This window comes from Oncorhynchus mykiss, chromosome 11 (assembly GCF_057628025.1).
Source record: "Oncorhynchus mykiss isolate SJ-2025 chromosome 11, ASM5762802v1, whole genome shotgun sequence".
In the NCBI taxonomy this organism is placed as follows: Eukaryota; Metazoa; Chordata; class Actinopteri; order Salmoniformes; family Salmonidae; genus Oncorhynchus; species Oncorhynchus mykiss.
In genome coordinates, this window is record NC_143032.1 from 13,919,487 (window position 1) to 13,940,154 (window position 20,668).

At 40.1% G+C, this 20,668-nt stretch overlaps 3 protein-coding genes across 6 annotated transcripts in view; 1 reads left to right on the top strand and 2 right to left on the bottom strand.

Annotated features, from left to right (window-relative positions):
- Positions 1 to 5,440, top strand: part of dpp6a (dipeptidyl-peptidase 6a) — a 359,154-nt gene extending 353,714 nt beyond the window's left edge. For all 4 annotated transcript variants that reach the window (XM_036934924.2, XM_036934926.2, XM_036934925.2 and 1 more), the window contains 5 exons: positions 713 to 812; positions 1,390 to 1,448; positions 1,548 to 1,620; positions 1,718 to 1,791; positions 2,414 to 5,440. In XM_036934924.2, coding sequence (XP_036790819.2) covers positions 713 to 812; positions 1,390 to 1,448; positions 1,548 to 1,620; positions 1,718 to 1,791; positions 2,414 to 2,563 — 456 coding nt within the window. In that variant the 3' untranslated portion in view covers positions 2,564 to 5,440. The remainder of the gene's footprint in view (positions 1 to 712; positions 813 to 1,389; positions 1,449 to 1,547; positions 1,621 to 1,717; positions 1,792 to 2,413) is intronic.
- On the bottom strand, positions 5,115 to 8,488 carry LOC110535297 (gamma-glutamyl hydrolase). The gene is made up of 9 exons (XM_021620203.3): positions 8,015 to 8,488; positions 7,214 to 7,322; positions 6,996 to 7,046; positions 6,816 to 6,900; positions 6,567 to 6,705; positions 6,273 to 6,379; positions 6,073 to 6,163; positions 5,825 to 5,959; positions 5,115 to 5,625 (listed from the first exon to the last, which is right to left on the bottom strand). The coding sequence occupies exons 1-9, from the start codon at positions 8,106 to 8,108 to the stop codon at positions 5,507 to 5,509; spliced, it is 930 nt and encodes a 309-aa protein (XP_021475878.3). The 5' UTR covers positions 8,109 to 8,488; the 3' UTR covers positions 5,115 to 5,506.
- Positions 8,489 to 9,829: 1,341 nt separating this feature from the next.
- On the bottom strand, positions 9,830 to 14,697 carry LOC110536603 (thioredoxin domain-containing protein 6). Its single transcript, XM_090189454.1, has 14 exons — positions 14,318 to 14,697; positions 14,063 to 14,166; positions 13,626 to 13,697; positions 13,210 to 13,329; positions 13,038 to 13,119; positions 12,817 to 12,893; positions 12,606 to 12,698; positions 12,240 to 12,382; positions 11,819 to 12,000; positions 11,419 to 11,563; positions 11,120 to 11,227; positions 10,859 to 11,010; positions 10,486 to 10,630; positions 9,830 to 10,203 (listed from the first exon to the last, which is right to left on the bottom strand). Exons 1-14 carry the CDS (start codon positions 14,421 to 14,423, stop codon positions 9,984 to 9,986), a joined length of 1,749 nt encoding a protein of 582 aa, XP_090045580.1. The 5' UTR covers positions 14,424 to 14,697; the 3' UTR covers positions 9,830 to 9,983.
- Between the last annotated feature and the right edge of the window lie 5,971 nt (positions 14,698 to 20,668).

Sequence of the window (20,668 nt, forward strand, 5' to 3'; positions counted from 1 at the left end):
TCTGACACCTCTGAAATAGATGTAGTGTTGATAGATTCTGACACCTCTGAAATAGATGTAGTGTTGATAGATTCTGACACATGAAATAGATGTAGTGTTGGTAGATTCTGACACCTCTGAAATAGATGTAGTGTTGGTAGATTCTGACACCTGAAATAGATGTAGTGTTGGTAGATTCTGACACTTGAAATAGATGTAGTGTTGGTAGATTCTGACACCTCTGAAATAGATGTAGTGTTGGTAGATTCTGACACCTCTGCAGGATGTTCCTAGAGGGAAGCATAATTATGTTACCTCTGTCCAAGTCCATGTGTCTTACTGGGAAAAAGACAGCTGATGTATTAGAACATGTCCACATAGGCTTAGCTTCATACTGAACTAATCATCCACAATGAGGAACCTAAACTATGGAGGAAGCTGCAACTTGCAGTAATGGTCTTGGGACATTTTGCATTATTCATGAGCTACTAGCCTGGTCCCAGATCTGTTTGGGCTCAATGTGCTGTATAGCATGACAATGACCATAAGATGATGTCACAAACAGATCTGGGACCAGGCTAATGATCTACTGCTCTTGGGTCTCCAGACTCAATCTTCAAACTGAGCTTGAAATAAACCCAAAGGTTATCTGTCTATAAGCATCAGTTACAGTAGCCTGTGGAGAAGCTTGATGTTGATGGAGGATCTCTGTTTCTATCTGCCTGTCTGTCAGGTGTATGGAGGCTACGTGACCAGCCTGTTACTCAGCGCCGAGGATTCCCTGGTGAAATGTGGTGCGGCTCTCTCACCCATCACGGACTTTGACCTATATGGTAAGATTTGTGTGCCACTATGGTGCCAGACAGATGCTGTCAGTGTTAATCACACCAGCACCATCCTTCCATGGTATCAGCATCACCTCACCTAAAATATGAAGAGAGGTGTGTGTGTGTGTGTGTGTGTGTGTGTGTGTGTGTGTGTGTGTGTGTGTGTGTGTGTGTGTGTGTGTGTGTGTGTGTGTGTGTGTGTGTGTGTGTGTGTGTGTGTGTGCATGTGTGTGTGTGACAGCATGTGTATGAGAAAGAGAGACTTGGGAGGGAAGTGTGAATTAAAGCAGGTGTGGGTGTCAGACTGGTTTCTATCTGAAAAGCTGCTAGAGAGAGTGAAAGGTAGTGTCTGGTGCTGGATGTGTTTGAGTGCTCACCTGTCATGAATGAATACTCGTCACTAAGACGTTCTTAAAATAAGAACAGCTACACATGACATCCTCTGTAGTCTTTTCTGCTGTTTATGTTGTATTTAGGGATATGAGGTATAACACGCTATATGGTGTTGTTAGAGCTAACTTCTACCACTACATCCCTTGGTGTGAGCTATTGAATTCATTCCTTTTGATGACCTCTCTTCCAGCATCAGCGTTTTCAGAGAGATACTTGGGTCAGCCCAAGCCTGACCCAAGAGCATATGCGGTATGCCTTCTTTATTCAGCCTTCACTTGGAATCCATATGTAGGACCTCTGTGTTTTTCTATTGGGTTGTTAAATAATATCGTTGGCATTCATCCACAGATGGCCAATCTAGCACACAGGGCATCTCAGTTCTTGGACAAGAAGTTTCTGATTGTTCACCCAACAGCAGATGGTACGAGAACCTTGAAATAAAACATTTCTAGCCCAATAAAATAATTTGTGTTTTTAACAATAAGATGATATGTGTTGGTTTCCTTTTCTCTCACCAGAAAAAGTGCATTTCCAGCACACAGCGAAATTCATCGCCCAGCTGATCAATGAAAACGCCAACTACACTCTGCAGGTGGGGGCTACTTCCCAGAATTACACACATATAAATTAGATGTATAGAATGGCTACCATCAATAAGGTGCACCTATTTAACTGTAACTCTCAAGACAATGTGTCATGGGAAGCAGAGACATTGCTCATATGCTAAATCAAAATTATTCACAGTGATTTGTCCTGTTCAATTTCTATGGAGGTATCTTTTGGGCTGGAGCTGTTGTACAGAGAAACCACTGAGGAGTTCTGTAATCCCACGCCAGACCGCTGAGGAGTTCTGTAATCCCACGCCAGCAGAGGGATTACACCACACAATGCCCCCCCCCCCCCCATCTCACTTAATGGGATTATATTCCCCTTTTATGATGCTTGCTTTCACAGGCTCATCTAATCCCATTAAGATATGGAGCATTTAGAAGTCAGTGTTTAGTTTATCGCTGCCCCATAGGTCCCCTTATATGCCCCGCTGTGTGTTGACTGACTAAGCCTCATCAGTAATTCAGCCACTGGGAGTTGTCTGATACTTTAAATTAAGTGGCTTGATTGATGATGTTAATAATAATATGTTTATATGGCCTAGATGTGCATCCAGAGAAATGTGATTGGATGTGTGGTGACCAGTGTGCTGTGTTCCCCCTCAGATCTACCCAGACGAGGGCCACTTCATCCACAGCGAGGCCACGCGGCAGCACCTCAGCCAGTCACTGGTCAACTTCTTCGAGGAGTGTTTCCGGCTACCGGACAACGTGTTCGAGGAGATACTGGAGGAGGAGATCGAAGAAGAGGGTTAGCCTGGGCAAAACCAATCCCCCCAAACCAGAGCTCCAGTCCGTGCCCAAGCACAATGCCAGCCCCCATACCTGGTTTCCACAATCCACATGATATGCAAGCTCCTCTTGGTTTAAACTTTCTTTGGCCATTTTTTTGTTTTGTTTTCACCTTATGTGATTCCCCTGCATTTCAGCATGATCATCCCTGAGACTGACACGTTGCAGATCATCCCTGAGACTGACACGTTGCAGATCATCCCTGAGACTGACACGTTGCAGATCATCCCTGAGACTGACACGTTGCAGATCATCCCTGAGACTGACACGTTGCAGATCATCCCTGAGACTGACACGTTGCAGATCATCCCTGAGACTGACACATTGCAGATCATCCCTGAGACTGACGCGTTGCAGATCATCCCTGAGACTGACGCTTTGCAGATCATCCCTGAGACTGCCGCGTTGCAGATCAACCCTGAGACTGCCGCGTTGCAGATCAACCCTGAGACTGCCGCGTTGCAGATCAACCCTGAGACTGCCGCGTTGCAGATCAACCCTGAGACTGCATCGTTGCAGATCAACCCTGAGACTGACACGTTGCAGATCATCCCTGAGACTGACGCGTTGCAGATCATCCCTGAGACTGCCGCGTTGCAGATCATCCCAGAGACTGCCGCGTTGCAGATCATCCCTGAGACTGCCGCGTTGCAGATCAACCCTGAGACTTGTGTTGCAGATCATTCCTGAGACTGCCGTGTTGCAGATGCTTGCTTATCTCCTCATCCCGTTTTTGTCCTCCTACTCCTCCTCTTCTTCACCTTTTGAGTCACCACGACTCCACCAGAGACCATCTGCAGCCATTTTGTTGACATCGACACAATGAATACAACTTTATGATGGAGGGATCATTAGCTGACGTCATATCTGGAACAGCGGTCGTGTCAGGAATAGGCGTGCTCCTCGGATTCCAAATGACTGGTGAGAAGGAGGGAACATCAAACTCCACACGCAAACTTTACCAGTCAGTGAGGAGAGGAAAGACTTATAGCACAAACTTTGGGGTCAAAGTTACAGGCGCCACATGGGATTTTATGGGTCAAACTGGTTCCAGCCCAGTGTATGTGGGTCGAGGGTAGGGTGTCTGCTCCTATTTTTAAAATCGTGAAAATACATTTTCATGTTGAACTGTGCTTGTGTATGTTATTCCTCTGTAAAGTAGCACATGAAAAACATTCCCTTCTTTGGGTATTGATACTTCGTTTTTTCAGTGTTCAAGTTTGTCCTGATCTTGGAATCTTCTTGTAGCCGCAAGTATGTATTTAAATGGTGTAGACTCCGTGTCATGAAAAGAAGAGAAGGATGTGAACAGAATCACCGGTTTGTTTTGTTACAAAATGTTCTCCTCATTCTTTGCTTATTTTATAATACTCCCACCAGTCCTTTGGAAATTGAAGCATATATATTATATTTTAGTCACTGTGCCTTACTTTGGGAGTGAGCAGTCCTTTTTATGGACTCCTTTTGTGAAAACTAAATACAACATGGCTCATTGTAAATAAATGTTCTGCTGATCATGGCACTAACTACTGTTGGTTAAACCTTCACTCTAATCTGTGAACACTTTGTAATGTTGTCATAGAGTAGGTATGGCATTATATCAACAGTCAAGTAAGAAATGGTCTTCTTCAGTTCCAAATATACCCAATTGCCAAAATAGATGTAACCAGTAGCTGCATGTATCTGCACATTATTTTACAGATGTTCAAATGGTAACGAAATGGTTTGTCAAGCTAACAACCACATAAAATTATGTTTAAGTAAATGGCTATTGAAGTGCCATTACAACCATTCTCAGTATTAAGTCAATTGGTGGGTTTGAGGTGCCAATGTAGAATTGGTGTTGTTTTATGGCAAAAAGTAATACATTTGTCTATAAGGTAATTAATAGCTTAGAATCATTATCTCAATCTTTACAGGATGAAATACAAAGGATTATTTGTATCTTTTTTTAGGTTGGACTGCTATCTAAAAACGTGAATTCTTGAGGCACAAGTCTGCATTTTATCTGAACGATCATTCTGTTACTTTGTCAATGCATGTTATCAAGTTATTTGCAACTCAATGCGATCTGTGATAGCTCTGTTTCAAAATAGTATTTTTTACATCTTGAATGTTCCGTACTGGGTTGAATTACATTTACAGTAGTATCATGATTGAGATCCCAGTCTCTTCAGCTTGATGTGTAAATGTTACTCAAATATCATTTGTCTTTTAATAGCTGAGTGTTATTTGTGCATAAATGCATTTTGAAAGTTACATTTGAATATACATTTCCCCCCCTTCTGTTTCAGTCCTTGGGTTGAGTTTAAAGTGGACTTTGCGATAGTGACATTTCTGACATTTCTGAACGTGAAGATGGACTTTTGTCAAGTAATCCAAAATAGTACAAGAGACAACGTGGCAGTATGTGGCATGGGGGTAAATGTTAGAATAAAACGTATGTTATCATTGTACTCTGTAGTTTATCTATTTTGGTTGTTTTTGCAAAATTGTGAATGTTCTCTACTTCATGTTAATTTATCCACTTTATTGTAAAAGACACAAAAAAAAATGCATCCTCAAGCGTTTACTCAAATCAACCAAATGTCTTGTTGTATAGTAAAACAATGAGATGAGAAATCAAGCTGCCAAAACAAAGCTTGTGGGTTCTATTACTGAACAAGTCCTCATTACCTTGCCAGTCTGGATAGATTGTGAAATGCTTTTAGGTTTGTTCAAAAACATAGACGTGGTACATAGTCATTCAAACAACTTAATTGTCATCAGTTACTTTAATCTTTGTAAAAGCATTACCAAAACATACATTTCTGTAAATTAAAAGTTTGATTTGTACAGCAATAAGTGTTGCTTACATTGATTGAAATAAATGTGTTGAATGACACTCACTCCATTCAAAAACAATACTCAAAAGTAATATGTTTGTTCAAAGGCAAAAATGTTTCCAGTGTACACAGGATTGTAGTTGTATATCAGTGCTCTCTTCTCCACCTCTTCATCCTCAAATTTGTGAAAATTCTTTCTAGCTGTTAATGAAAAAAATGATCGGCATAGATTAGTGATTAAAACATTAACATGTGGAGTTTGATCTTGAACGCACCCTTCATGGCACAGCCAAGGGGGGTGCATTCAATAACTCTCCCCATTACAATAACGTCACGCTACATATTGAGATGAATACAATAGATTCAGTGAGATTTTGCCACACAGTACTGTAATAGCTACCTTCATTGACCACGAAATCAGCCAAAAAGAAAGTGGTCTTAACAGCCGATGGCGAGTGTGGAATGTACGGCCTTGTCCATTCAAATGCATTCTTTTCAGGGTGCCACTGGGTTCCATAGATGGGGAAACCGTATGCTACAGAAGAAACATTGAACCTATCAATGTCATCTTATGTAAGTACATGTTCCAGTTTAAGTTACTGTATATACTCTAGTGTTTGCTAAGTTAAAACAATGAATGTGCTTTACCTTCCATAGTTGACACAAACTCTGTTTTCCCATCACTGTTTGTAGTCAAGACTTTGTAGAACTTCCTAAGGTCTGTATTTTTGTTATAACTCTGGAATGCAATGTTGAATGACTAGTTCACAATTAATGCTACAGAGGATACAGTAAAGCCTATGACTTGTGACATTTGGTGATTGTTCAGACACTGTACATGGTCATACCTCCAGAGTGAGACTCAATTGATGAGAGTTTTCAGTGATTGGCTCAGAGGCCAAGGCATCCAGGACCTCTGCTGGAAAGCCCTTGAACAGCTTACTCTCTCTGGATCCTGAAAGTGTAATAACTTCACATTACTCCAAGTTAGAGATTGTTGTTTTGGTGTGACTGTGAGTGTGTTCGTTCAGCATTTAGATAAATGTACATGTTCCATTTGTGATCAATTGGAAAATGCGATTCTGGTACAATCTGATGAGTTATGTTTTTCTCATATCTGTATGTGAACAGGTACAACATACCGTTAGTGAAAACCAGTGGCAACATCACACCACTGGTATTGGTTTTGGATAGAAGCTGCTTTCCGCTGGTCAGGTATGTCAATTCCTCAAATCCAAGACAGGTACCCCATACAGGGAAATAGTCCCCCCTCGAGTTGGCCTAAAAAGTCCATATTTTTATATATCACCTTTTCCATTTAGAACAGGTTTTTCTCCCACATATCGATGAAGCATAGACTATGTGAAAGTATCAAAAGGAACATGTCATACCTCTATGGCAAGCTCGTAAAAGATTCTAGCAGTGTTCGCATACCCAGATGAAACGATGCTAGCATCACCACCAGGATAGAGTATTCTAGAGGCGGGTGGGGGGTATATAGATCATTTTATAGAAGACAAAAACAAAATGACAGTGGGTCTTGTACAGCAAATAGCATAGTGGACACCTACCCATTAATGGAGTTAAACAGTGTTTTGTACTCTTCCAGTGTCTGATTTATCCTGTAGAAATCACAGGAACGAGGTATATATAACGTACATGGAAAATTAATATTAGGCCTATCTAAGAGAATATTCAATCCACTTTTAATAGATATGGTAATTCATAACCACATTTGAAAGGCTGTTAAGTCCTCAATTACATTACCAATCTAATACATACACCTTACATCACAGGGACGACTCTAGCTCCTGCAGACTCCAGGAACTTGACATACGATGCAGCTATATAAGAGGCCTTCTGTGGTTGAGGTGAGTCTACCTCCTGAGCCAAGACACCTAGGAAATCACAGATACATTTTAGAAAGTGAATTACATCGAGTTTAAAGTTAATGTATTTTCAGTAAAGCCACAATCCGTAAGATTTCCAATTATTTCAAGTAATTAAATACCCCTTGATTTTGAAGAATAGCCTGTGCTGTAGACCTACTCTGAATGGGATACATTTATAATAGAGGATAGTATCATTCTAAGGACTGACTATGGCTTCACCGTGGTTTGTTTTGGTTGTCAAAGAGGAATTTGGAACGGGCTACAATGAAAAATGTTCAATTCACACATAATCAACTATTGTTTAGAAGGAAGTGTTAATATGTGTTAGCTAGATCTTTATTGGTATAGGGTATATTTTATAATAAATATACACTGAACAAAAACATAAATGCAACGTGTAAAGTGTTGGGGGGTGTTGAGGGTATTTATTTCTGTTAAAAAGCCCTTTTGTGGGGAAAAAATGAATTCCGATTGGCTGGATCTGGCTCCCCAAGTGCCAAGTGGGTGGACCTATACCCTCCAAGTCGCATCCATCATGTGAAATTCAGATTACAGCCTAATGAATGTATTGACTGATTTCCTTATATGAACTGTAACACAGTAAACTCGTTGAAATTGTTGCGTTTATATTTTTGTTCAGTATACATGATGTAACACTGTAGTTTCATGTAATCAGTCATGTGATGCAGCAAATTTACCGATTATCGGCATGTCGTTCCTCTTCTTCGGCACTGTGCACGAGGAGGACAAAATTGAAAAGGCGAAATAAAACAGTAGGGCGAAATTGCTCATTCTCTAAACGTGTTTCCGCAATGCCTGGATCAAATATTTATTCTTAAAAATGTGATTATCTCCGTCTAAAGAGGTCTCGATGGTGACAGTGCAAACAAGGATATAGGTTGCGGTTGAAGAGTCGGTTGCATAGTTTCATTTTTTGTTTAACGTTTCCACTAAATAGCACAGGCACAAAGTCCAAATTGGCATATCGTAAAAATGTATGAAAACAAAAATTATTTATGGTCTTAATTTGGGGTTAGGCATAAGGTTAGCAGTGTGTTGAGGTTAGGTTTAAAATCACGTAGAAATAGGCGAAGTTTATAACTTGTGGCTAACCTGTTTTTACTAAACGCGTGAATGGCACATCCAGTTTTTAGCCTTCAAAATAAAAGTACAAATTGTAGAGGAAAGGTTTTTTGTTTTTCTATAATATCTTTGATAAAAGTCCTGAACCTTGACCCTATTGAAATGTAAATAACATTTTAAAATAACCATATATTTTAAGTGATAGCAAGTGATATTGTTCTTAAATAGCTACATTTTTTTGGTTAATCAAAAATTCAGATATGACCACCAAAACTACTTTACAAGGACTTTATGTTAGACTGTATGTATCAGATACAGTATTTATAATATGAAGGCCTGCTATGCCATGGGATAGCTGCAAGTTTAACTTAAAATGGTGGCAGGTACACTGTTTCATGTCCTCTCTTTCTGTACAATGTAACTGCATGTACAAAGTACAATGCAGACCGGCGTCCAACATGTTATGAGGAACATAAAGGAAATAAAACTGTTTGCATGCATACATCCACAATGCTGAGAGGGATTAGATTAATTCATCCATTCTTCATCCATTAATATTCACTGACTGTACAAAACATTAGGAACACCTTCCTACTATTGAGTTGCACACCCTTTTGCCCTCAGAACAGTCTCAATTCGTCCGGACATGGACTCTACAAGATGTTCCACAGGGATGCTGTCCCATGTTGACTTCAAAGTTTCAAAACACAGGCCTTAAATTAAGTAGTTCTACAATTCCAGACACAAAAATGAATGGTGCAAAAAAATATTTTAACCATTACCAGGTTTTTTTCCACTAGGTTTTATGTGCCGGAGTATTCGTCGGGCATAGGGATGCTTGCCCATGTTAACTCCAATTATTTCCCTCAGTTGTCAAGTTTGCTGAATGCCCTTTGGGTGGTGGACCATTCTTGATACACACTGGAAACTGTTGAGCGTGAAATACCCAGCAGCGTTGCAGTTCTTGACACTCAAACCGGTGCACCTGGCACATACTACCATACCCCGTTCAAAGGCACTTCAATCTTTTGCCTTGCCCATTTACCCTTTGAATGGCACCCATAAACAAGCCATGTCTCAATTGTCTCAATGTCTTAAAAATCCTTATTTAACCTGTCTCCTCCCCTTCATCTACACTGACTGAAGTGCATTTAACAAGTGACATCAATAAGGGATCATAGCTTTCACCTGGATTCCCCTGATTCCCCATGTTTTGTACACTGCATATATCATATATACTGTATGAAAATATCAGAAGGGTTTGTCGGACAAGTATTTGGCGCCCTCAGGTGTTCATTTCCTAGAGGTGCGTAGAGCAGGATACATAAAGCTCATGATGGAAATACAGATTAAAAGTCTACACAAAATCTGTAGTACATGAAAACACATAAAAATGTCCATGGGGGAAACATGACTGCTCAAATCTGTAGTAAATTCAATTTGTATTTTATTATTGGAAACATCTAAAACAATAGTGTACCTATACAGTAGGTTCCCTCCAACTCCCCATTCAATACAATCTTCAAGTCTACTCACATGTAGGCATTATTAAACCTATGTGTGGGGTTATCGGTTTTCCAGTGTTTATGACGGTATATCCCCAAAAATGAACTTGATATTGTCCATGGCGTGCTGGACATTGGACGAGCCGTGCACGGCGTTCTCCAAGATGCTTTTGGCAAACTGTGCACGTAGAGAGTCGGGTTTGACTTGCATGGCCTGTTCAGGATCGGCAGGCCCCATCATCTCTCTCCATTCTGCGATAGCGTTTTCTTTGCTCAGGATCATCATGATAGATGGACCTCTACAAAAGATAAATCAAATCGGCCGTTAAAGCTGATGCAATGTCAAGACCTGGGTTGGGGTCAGTTCCAATTTAAATCTGATACATTTAGGAAGTTAATCAAAATTCCAATTTCTCATTGAAAAGAAATTGCACTTTTCAATTGTTGAATAAGAATTTGAATAAATCTCCTGAAATGGAATAGAATAAATCCAAACCCTGGTCAAGACTTAAGTTTCATTCTAGCAAACTATAAACTCAAATGATTGCAGGTCTTGAATGTTAAAGAACATGTCAACTCACTGTGACATGTAGTCAACCAGGTTATTAAAGAAGTCCTTCCCTTTGTGATCTTTGTAGAACTCCTCTGCCATCTCTCGTGTCAGTTTGGTTTCTTTCACTTGTGAAATACTAAACCCAGCCTCTTTAATTTGATTCATAATGGTATCTGAAATAAAGATCAACAACCACAATTTTCATTGACATTCAATGTCATGACAGAAACAATACTTGTCTCTTTAAAACAACAATTTGCAAGTTTATTTGTTGTAAGAGTGCTTTAAATACATAAAAACTGAAACAACCTATAACAACCATCTATCCATAATGAGGCAAACATATTAACATTGCCTGGATAAATAACCATGAAGTTAGGACAGAGACCCAGGTGCTGTACCTTTGTGTTCTTGTGTAGAGTCAGGTTTGATCACAGCCAGTGTGTGCTCTGTGGGGAAAAAGCGGTTGAGATCTCTCTGAGCCTCCTCGGGAGTAGAGCTGCCATGAATCTGGTTGATGGTCACATTGTCGATTGCAAACTGGGCTCGCAGACTAGGAATGAAGCACAATTACAGTGGCGAGATGAGACAGTTAATTGAACATACATAAATAATATGAAATGAACTAGGACTATCCAAATGAAGTGTTCCCCAGTTGCTACCTTTCAGGGAATCTTTCTTTGGCCTCATCCAAAACTTTTGGACCCAGTAAACCTCTCCAATGTTGGATTGCATCATCTCGAGTCAAAGCCAAAGCCAACACGGGGCCACTGCGATACAACAAGGGAAACAAAACACTTCTGTCAGAAAGTTCAAGCTGTCAATTCGCCACAATCAGTAGCCAATCATTTACCTTACATTTGGTCACTGTAAACTGTGCATATTAGATCATCTATCAATCTTATTTTGTCATTCAGCACGCCACATCACTACTAAGCAAATTATTGTGGGAGTTTGTCACCTGGTCATATGGTTAATTAGACATGGGAAAAAGTCAGTGCCCTCATGCTCCTTGTAGAACTCTTTGGCCTGGTCCTCTGTGAGGGTTACCTCCCTCTGCATTGCTATCTGGAAGCCAGAGTCATGGATCGTCTTCAAGATCTCATCTTGTCATGTTGAAAAGCAAACCAGAATCTCAGTCAGTAAGTACAGAAATGAACAGGTGGAGCAACAAGGTACACATTGGCATGACTAGTATTACTAAACAATAATAATAAGACATGAATATTTATGGTTTTGACTTTAGAACCTGTTCACTGAAAAATGCAACTCTAAGAAGATTTGAACCACTTTGAACCACTCATAAAAGGAGCTAGGACTTACTTCTGGCATAAAATATAAAACATAAAAGTAGAATATACCTTTTTTCTCCCTGAGAAGACTTGGACGAATAAGAGCAAGAGTCTTTTCAATCCTTGCATTGGATCCAGCATCCATCTCTAAAGAAAAATCAAAGGTGGGAAAGAAGTACGCCAGTTGCCTGCTAGCCACCTCAGTGCTGCTTTCTGACATGCCCAGATCCACCTCCTGTACAACCTTTGACCTAAGAGAGATCACCCAAAACACACATACTTTGTATTCATTTTGCTTGCAATTTTTGTTGTTGTAAGATTTTACAAAAACAGTATTCAGGTTTAAGAGAAAGAAACAAGGAAATGTTAACTGATTTCTGGTACGTTTGATCAAACCTCTCAAATCTGCAATCGGTTGCATGATGTGGTACGATTGTGCATCAGGCATGTGTGTTTAATCTACTCAGCAAACTGCACTGAGAACCCAAACCTTTTCTTTGGTTGGATGAGCTCAGCGTGTTCAGGATCTATGATGGCTGTCAATGAATGAGACTCTCCTTCACCCACCTCGTCTCCCTTAGACATAATCAAGGCGTGGACAGGCCCACTAGACATGGCCTTCACAAACGCTGGCTAGAAAATAAAAAATCACTCTAGTCAGATTGAGAAAATTGTCATGTATATATTTTATTTTTTAATCAATTGGTTTTTTTTCTTCATGTTGTTAAACGAAAACTCGTGCTCTAAGGTATCTGGGTGCAATTGGGAGATACTGATACAATTGTGTTACTGAACCCTCCTTGTCACAAGTGCAGCATAGTAAGAAGTAATGTTCTTCTGTCTTGCTTTCACCCACCTCTTTGGCTTTCTCCTTATAAAAAGCATGAATTTGCTCTTCATCCAACACCCTCTCCTCCTCCGCAACAATTGAAAAACCAGCATCTAAAGCCTATGCACAATACATTTGTGAGTTAAATGCAGCCATTATATTCAAGTAAAATGCAATAACATGAACAAGGATAGACTATAAGAATTGAATGTGAAGCACTTAGAAGTAAACGCCTTACTTTTTGTATGATTCCTTCCACTTGACCTCCTACTACAGCATCTGGCTTTATGATGACCACATGGTATGTTCCATGATCTAATGGCACACACAAGACTTCCTCAAATCCCCTCCATTCAAACTTACCCAAACCATTTAATATCAACAAAATTTTAAACAAAAATATATGCATACAGTAAGAAACGATGTAGCAGTATTCTAGCAGTGAAATTGGTGACATACCGCCAATTTCTATGTCGGCATTTTGGGTCGTCGGAGGCTTTTTTCTTGCTTGATGATTGTCCTCTAAGAAAAGCTTGTGGACCTATTTGAAAGTTTGACGATGGGTTCAAAATGCTAATCAGTATACCAGTCTGTAGACCCCTTACAGTTGACAATGTTAGGAACCTCTTACTTCAGGTACATATTTTGAGCCCAGTTCTTGCTTCTTCTTCTCTTGATCCACCAGTTCCAACATAGTTTTTTGTAGAAGAGGTCCATTGACTCCTCTTACTATTGACACCAATGTACCACCCTGAAACAGCAGAGCACACCACGATGCCAAATGAAAGGTTTACTCTTAGCACAAATGTCAAAATAGTTTATTACACCAACTAAAAACAGTATATATTTTGGACAATTCTCATGGTTATGACACAATTATCATAGGTGTGCTAACACAGCCTTGTGTTAGTGGGTAAGTTACATATCATATGTCATAACACCTGTCAAACTATTCTGATGCATAAAAAATTACACTGTCTGTAACTTGACATTCAGTGATATAAGATCATGACAATATTATGGTGCTGTTATAAGCTCACTACTTACAGAGTAGAAAAGGAAGACTGGTTGACATTTCCCTTTAAGTGAACTTAACTCAAGTAAACTGCTGGCCTCCCCCTGAAAGTGAGTTAAACAGAGCACTTATGACAATTTACAGCAGTTTCTTTTTCAAAAAGGGTATGGATTTCCAGAGGCCCAGATGGAAGTTGTGTTCAATTCACAACAAAAAGAAGAAAAAAGACTGAAGGGACCTGTTGCAAAACTTTCTAGAACATTTTCTGTTGCATGTCTTAATAAACACGACCCAGGTGTTGACATTGGACCTCCACCCAGGCTACTGGTCTGGTAGGGTCTGGATCATGGACCTCCCACACACAGACAGGTACCGGAATTAGTTTGGCTAGGTTTTAATGCGCAGGGTTACCAGAAGTGTACCAGGATCAGAATCTGACTTGATGATAGCTGAAAATGCCTTAACTTACCACAGCTAAGCGCAACAAGTCATCTCCATATTCACTCCTCAATTTTCTGAAGATGTTCTGCACAGCCTTGCATGGCCCACACCATCTCTGGTAGACTTCTATTACTACAATGATGGATATCAGCATATTACTCCTCATATCAAAACTACAGCAGTCTGACAGCTTCTTGGTTCTTTATCTGACAGCATGACCACTCATTAAAGAAAACTCAACCAACTCATATTTACTACGTGACAACCTTTGAAAGCTGCCTACCAAGAAGTCCTGGGCCTGACAATGCTTCCTCCCATTGTTCTTCAGAAGATATTTCAATCTGTAAAATGATATTTAAAAAGGGTAATGTAAAGTACTTTAGACACATTTATTTATTTCAAAGAATGACTTGCGGCTACTGTTACTGTACAGCTGATGAACAACAATAAATATGTGTTGGGAGTTAACGTTAGCTAGTTGTAGACAAACTTACTTGAATTTGGACGTCCTTTTTCCTTGACATTTTCTAAATGTAAATATATTAAAATAATTATTGATTCATTCACATGGCTGTTTTTGTTATCACAACTTGTGGGGGAAAAAGCAACAGGCGAACGTTAGATTGCTAGCCAGTTAAACCGTCAAAAGTTGCCAGTGATACTGTAAGCAGAAGGCTAAACAGCTGGCAGCAATAATACTGTTAACGTTACCGTAACAACAGAGTCACTCTTTCAAACATTCTTTCCGTTTGAAAGTATGCAATTGCTATGACTTAGGACTTCCTAACTAGCTAGAAATATGTCATTGGCCACACTAAATTAAAATGTAGCTAGCTAGTAAGAAATATACGTTTGGAACAGCCATCTCTGCCTTACAAGTACGTGTGTACAGTGTACTGTACCTATTCGGCGCCTGAAAGGGTCGACTAGACACTGTGGGTCGGTCGTTGATGATATTGGGCTATGTTTGGAATAACAAGGTAATTTCTTGGGAAATAATTGGTTGATAATACTCTGATATCATGCTATGTGAGCCTGGTCAGTGTTTATGCATCCATGATTCGCCGATGTGTTACCAATTGGCGTTGTCAGTCACAAAACGTTGGCCTGTTATTACTTGCTTAAAACCTTTTTGAGATAGGGGGCAGCATTTTCACTTTTGGATGAATAGCGTGCCCAGAGTGAACTGCCTCCTACTCTGTCCCAGATGCTAATATATTATGGTGACCAGACGTCCCCGTTTACCGTGGACAGTCCCCGTTTTTGGTGGCCTGTCCCCGGAAATGTCCCCGTTTATAACTGTGTGTTAAAAACAGACCGCAAAGTGAAATATTTAACTTGGCAAGAAAGACCGGGCAGCAGAGCGTACCGGTTGACATCTCAATCGCGTTGTGCTTGTTTAGGCCAACAGAGGGGGCTGCTCGCTATAGCAGCTTCATTCACTCTTCTTCTTCTACTAACTACTTGCTCGGATTAGTTTTAGAGAAAACTGCAGTGGAAAACTCGGCCAGAAGCTAGCAAGTGTCAAGTGAATCCACAACATCACCACAAACGTTTTTTCAAGTCAGGTAAGATACAATCGTTTGAGGTACTAGCTAGTGATGTTATAATGCCACAATATATTATATAGATAGATGATCTGCTCTATAAGGTTTTAAATAGGTTAAGTTAGCTAGCTACTGTTATGGTAGCTAGGTTAAAAAATGTTCACATGTAAACATGCAGTGGACGGGCTATTTTTAAAATATATTAAGATTATATCAAATGAATGCAACATTAATTCTGAGAATATTTTTGTAGATTACAATTTTAAGTAGTGTGAAAATATATTTAGAAATGTTCATGGATAACATTAGCAGTGGAGAGGAAGGAGAGGAGGAAGACTGGATAGGAAGAAGAGTGAAGGAGACAGAGGAGGAAAAGTAAAGATATGGTTACAGAGCCTGCCAATGTATTATTCCAAACAATGTTTTTGAGATAAAATACAGAAATGAGGCAAGCAATGGGAATCTGTTAACCAAAGTATTTTATCTAATAGTATGCTATTTATTAAAATAGATTGGAGAGGAAGGAGAATTAAAAATTAAGGGAGTAAAAAGAGTGACGCAAGGAGAGTGTCGAAGAGTGAGGTGGAAAGGTGAAGAGAAGGAAAGGAAGACGAGTTAAGAAAAGAGGAGAAAGATTGGAGGAGAAGAAAAAGTTAAGAGAGTAAGAAGAGTGACACAAGGAGGGTGAAGAACAGACAGAGGAGATACAATGACTCTTTCCAAGAAACGAAAATGCACTTTTTATGAAAAACATGATGAGAGAATTTCCGCTTATACGCTCAGGTCAAGACGATAGAATGGTTCACAGCAACCTTACTAATTCCTCTTTTTCCAATTGGCAGCGGGGGAAGAACGGCAGTGGTAGAACATCAACAGACGAAAAAGCATAAAGCCTCTGATTGGCCGTGTGGGTATGCCCTCTGTCACCACATTCTTCAACAAGGTAGAGCCTTCCCAAGAAGAATATGGTTTAGCTGTGCAGGAGGGTGTCTTTGCATACCACACTATGCGACACAATCATAGTTACAGATCTATGGACTGCACAGCACAACTGACACGGAAGCTTTATGAGCCAAAGTTTACATGTGCTAGGACAAAATGTGACGCCTTAGTGAGTAACGTGTTAGTAACATGGGCAACTACGTTGGTAACACAGGACCTAGACCAGGTTGAATTTGTGTCCCTGTCCATTAATGCGTTCAATCATGGACATGTAAAGTTGCTGTCAATAGTAGTCAGATATTGTAAGATATATGGTGGCAACACATCTGTGGAAACAAAACTGCTTGATTTTGTTGAATTGAATGGAAAAACAGCAGAGGAAATTGCAGCTGAGGTCCTGGTGGTCATCCAAAAATGTAACCTGGAAAACATTCTCTGCCGACAACAAATACCAACTTTGGAGGACTGAATAGGCTGGGGAGGGTCAATGTCCATACCAAAGTTAAAAATGCTCTGCAGCGGGAGGTGATTGGCTTAGGTTGTCCTGCCCACATAATTCATAACACGGCCAGACCAGCTTTGGATATAATGTTGTGTACCTGCTCACAAAGATATGGATATGGATATGTTCATATTTTCACTGTCAGAGTAGAAAGACTGAAGGGCTTTTGTGAGTTGTTGGCCAGGAGTACCATAACTTTTTAGGACACAGCAATGTTCGCTGGATGTCCATGCTCCCTGTTCTAGAAAGAGTGCTGAAAATGTATGTGCCATTGAAATCCTTTTTTATTTCTGAAGACAAATGCCCTGTTGTCCTGTGAACAATGTTCGAAGATCCACTGACTGAACTTTGGCTGGACTTTGTCCATGGAAACCTGACCGTATTCAGTGACATGATCAAGATGCTTGGAGGCCAGGACCACTGTGTTGTGGAGTCCGCTGCAATTCTGAGAAACGTTGAGGCAAAATTGACTGCAAGACGTGATGACAACTTCCTTCCAGTTTTGGTCAGAGGACTTCTGAGAGAGCTGGAGACATGTCTAAAGAGAGCTTTCTCAAAACATCCCAATCATTCTTCACTACGGCTGTGAACTACTTGCAAGCATGGGGAAAGCACACAGATAATCTAAAATATTTACATTTCTCCTTTTAAAAAGGCAACCTCTATGTGAAGAGATCCAGAAGGCAGCAGTCACACTGTAGGAAAAATGCCCCAATGTGACCATCAATGAGGATGCATTGTGTGACGAGGTTACTGGCCTGCAAGAGTTCCTAAAGGGGGGATCGCTTGAAGAACTAGCTTCTAGTTCTTCAAGCGAATTAGCTTCTGTTGTCATGTGCTTACCTGGAGGTAATGCACCAGTCGAGAAAGTGTTCTCCCAAATGAATGCTCTATGGACAGCAGCAAGAAATAGGTTCACTGTTCCTACCATCAAGGCTGTGCTTATTATGAAGACAAACTTCAACCTCCCCTGCCAGGAGTTCATGGAGAAGCTGGCCAAAGACAGAACAATCCTGAAGAAAATACATTCTTCTGAGAAATATACAGATTAGGTTGGTATTAGTATATTATGTAGTTACCAATCTCATCAACATCTTATTTCTTTATTATGTTGTTCAATATTTCACGTATACTATTGTCTGTTCTTTCAATTTGCTCATGTTCTCTTCTGCTCTTATTGTAGCAGGACCACTGAATGGCTGTTCAGATCGGACAGTTCTGTCTTGTCTATAGTGTTTCTGTAGTATAGTTGTTTTCTTTGCCTATCACAATGTGCCTGTTAGACTAAATACATGAAACCGGAATTGTCCCCTTTTTTTATTTAATAGATAATAACATTGGATATTTTAATTATATATTGGCTGCCGAACTGGAAATGTCCCCGGTTTTCATTTCAGAAATCTGGTCACCTTATAATATATGCATATTATTATTATTATTGGATAGAAAACACTCTGAAGTTTCTAAAACTGTTTGAATGATGTCTGTGAGTATAACATAACTTATATGGCAGGCGAAAACCTGAGACAAATCCAACCAGGAAGTGGGAAATCTGAGGTTTGGAGTCAAGTTGCACTTCCTACGGCTTCCACTAGATGTCAACCGTCTTTAGAAACTGGTTTGAGGATTCTACTATAAAGGAGGGGCTCATGAGACCTGTTTGAGTCAGTGGTCTGGCAGAGTGTCTCAGGCTCGTGACGCTAGCTCCCGACAGAGTTAGCTCCCGTTCCAGTGCTTTTCTTCAGACATAGGAATACTCCGGTTGGAACATTATTGATGTTTTATGTTTAAAAACATCCTGAAGATTGATTGCATACATTGTTTGACTTGTTTCTACGACCTGTAACGGAACCTTTTGAGTTTTTGTCTGGACGAAGTGCTCGCGCCTCATGAAGATGGATTACTGGGCTGAACACGCTAACAACAAGTGGCTATTTGGACATAAATAATGGACTTTATGGAACAAATCAGTAATTTATTGTCGAACTGGGATTCCTGGGAGTGCCTTCTGATGAAGATCATCAAAGGTAAGTGAATATTTATAGTGTTATTTCTCATTTCTGTTGACTCCAACATGGCGGATATTTCTCTGGCAGGATTGGGCTCTGAGCGCCGTTCTCAGATTATGCTTTTTACATAGTTTAAAAAAAAAATCTGACACAGTGGTTGCATTAAGGAGAAGTCTGTCTTTAATTCTTTGAATACCACTTGTATATTTATCAATGTTTATTATGAGTATTTCTGCAAAATCACCGGATGTTTTGGAATCAAAACATTACTACACGTAATGCGGCCAATGTAAACTGAGATTTTTGGATATAAATACGCACATTATCGAACAAAACATACATGTATTGTGTAACATGATGTCCTATGAGTGTCATCTGATGAATTTTGTCCCGCACATTGAATATAGTTGCTGTAATCCTAGATTCAGATCATTTAGTGCGAAAAAACCAGATAGGCCAGCCGCGTGAGAAACTCGTCATCATGCAAGCGGTCCGGCAAGTGAAAATTATGGTCAGTAAAGAAAACTTTAAGCTCGTCTCTCAATTTAAAATAAATGTGTCAATACTTTGCCCCTTGATAACCAGTGTATTTCTGTATGTTGTAAAAGCGTTATATGGTCGCTGCCCATAGCATTGCATAGTGCAGAAAATACACAAGAGTTCAGGGGCCTTGTTTTAACAAAGTTAACCCTTTTCACTGTAGTGTTCAAAATGTATTTCAAGCTGTCAGGCATTCCCTTGGCAGCAAGAGCCTCTCGGTGGATGCTGCAGTGTACCCAAGAGGCATCGGGAGCCACTACTTGCAAGCGCGTTACCACTTCACTATGTCTCCCTGTCATGGCTTTTACACCATCAGTACAGATACCAACACATCTTGACCACCAAAGTCCATTTGATGTCACTAAGCTGTCCAGTGCTTTAAAAATATCCTCTCCTGTTGTCTTGGTTTCCAGAAGAGGATGTCTTCCTTAATTGATCCCCCATAAATGTAACGAACATACCAGGAGCTGTGCCTGCCACCTCTGTTGACTCATCCAGCTGTAACGCATAGAATTCACTGGCTTGTATGCGAAGCAGTAATTGTTTCTAAACATCTCCTGCCATGTCACTGATGCGTCGTGAAACAGTGTTGTTTGATGAAGTCATTGTCTGTATAGTTTTTTGGGCCTTTTCCCCCAGCATTGTTCCAGCAATATCCGCGGCAGCAGGAAGAATTAAGTCCCCGACAATAGTATGGGGCTTGCCTGTCCTAGCCATTCGGTAGCTCACCATATAAGATGCTTCTAGCCCATTCTTATTAATGGTATCTGTTGCAATTATATTATATTATCTTACTATTCAAAAGTAATCTTAATTGCGCAAGAGTGAAGGTTTCATCGAGTTGTGAGTATTTTTGCACATATAATACACTCTGGCTGAGGAAAGGCACTACTCCCAATATAAGTGAACCCCAAATCAATGTAGTTCTTATCTTTGCACTTCTTCGATGGTCCAACGTCCCTGTCTGTTGTTCGGTGCTTTGTTGGGTAAGTTTGGGAATACCTGTCCTATACCCTATACCCTAAGGATGGAAAATCTAAAGTGTGTTTGGAACTCATTATATTGACCTCAGGATGTTATGTGATACAGGGATT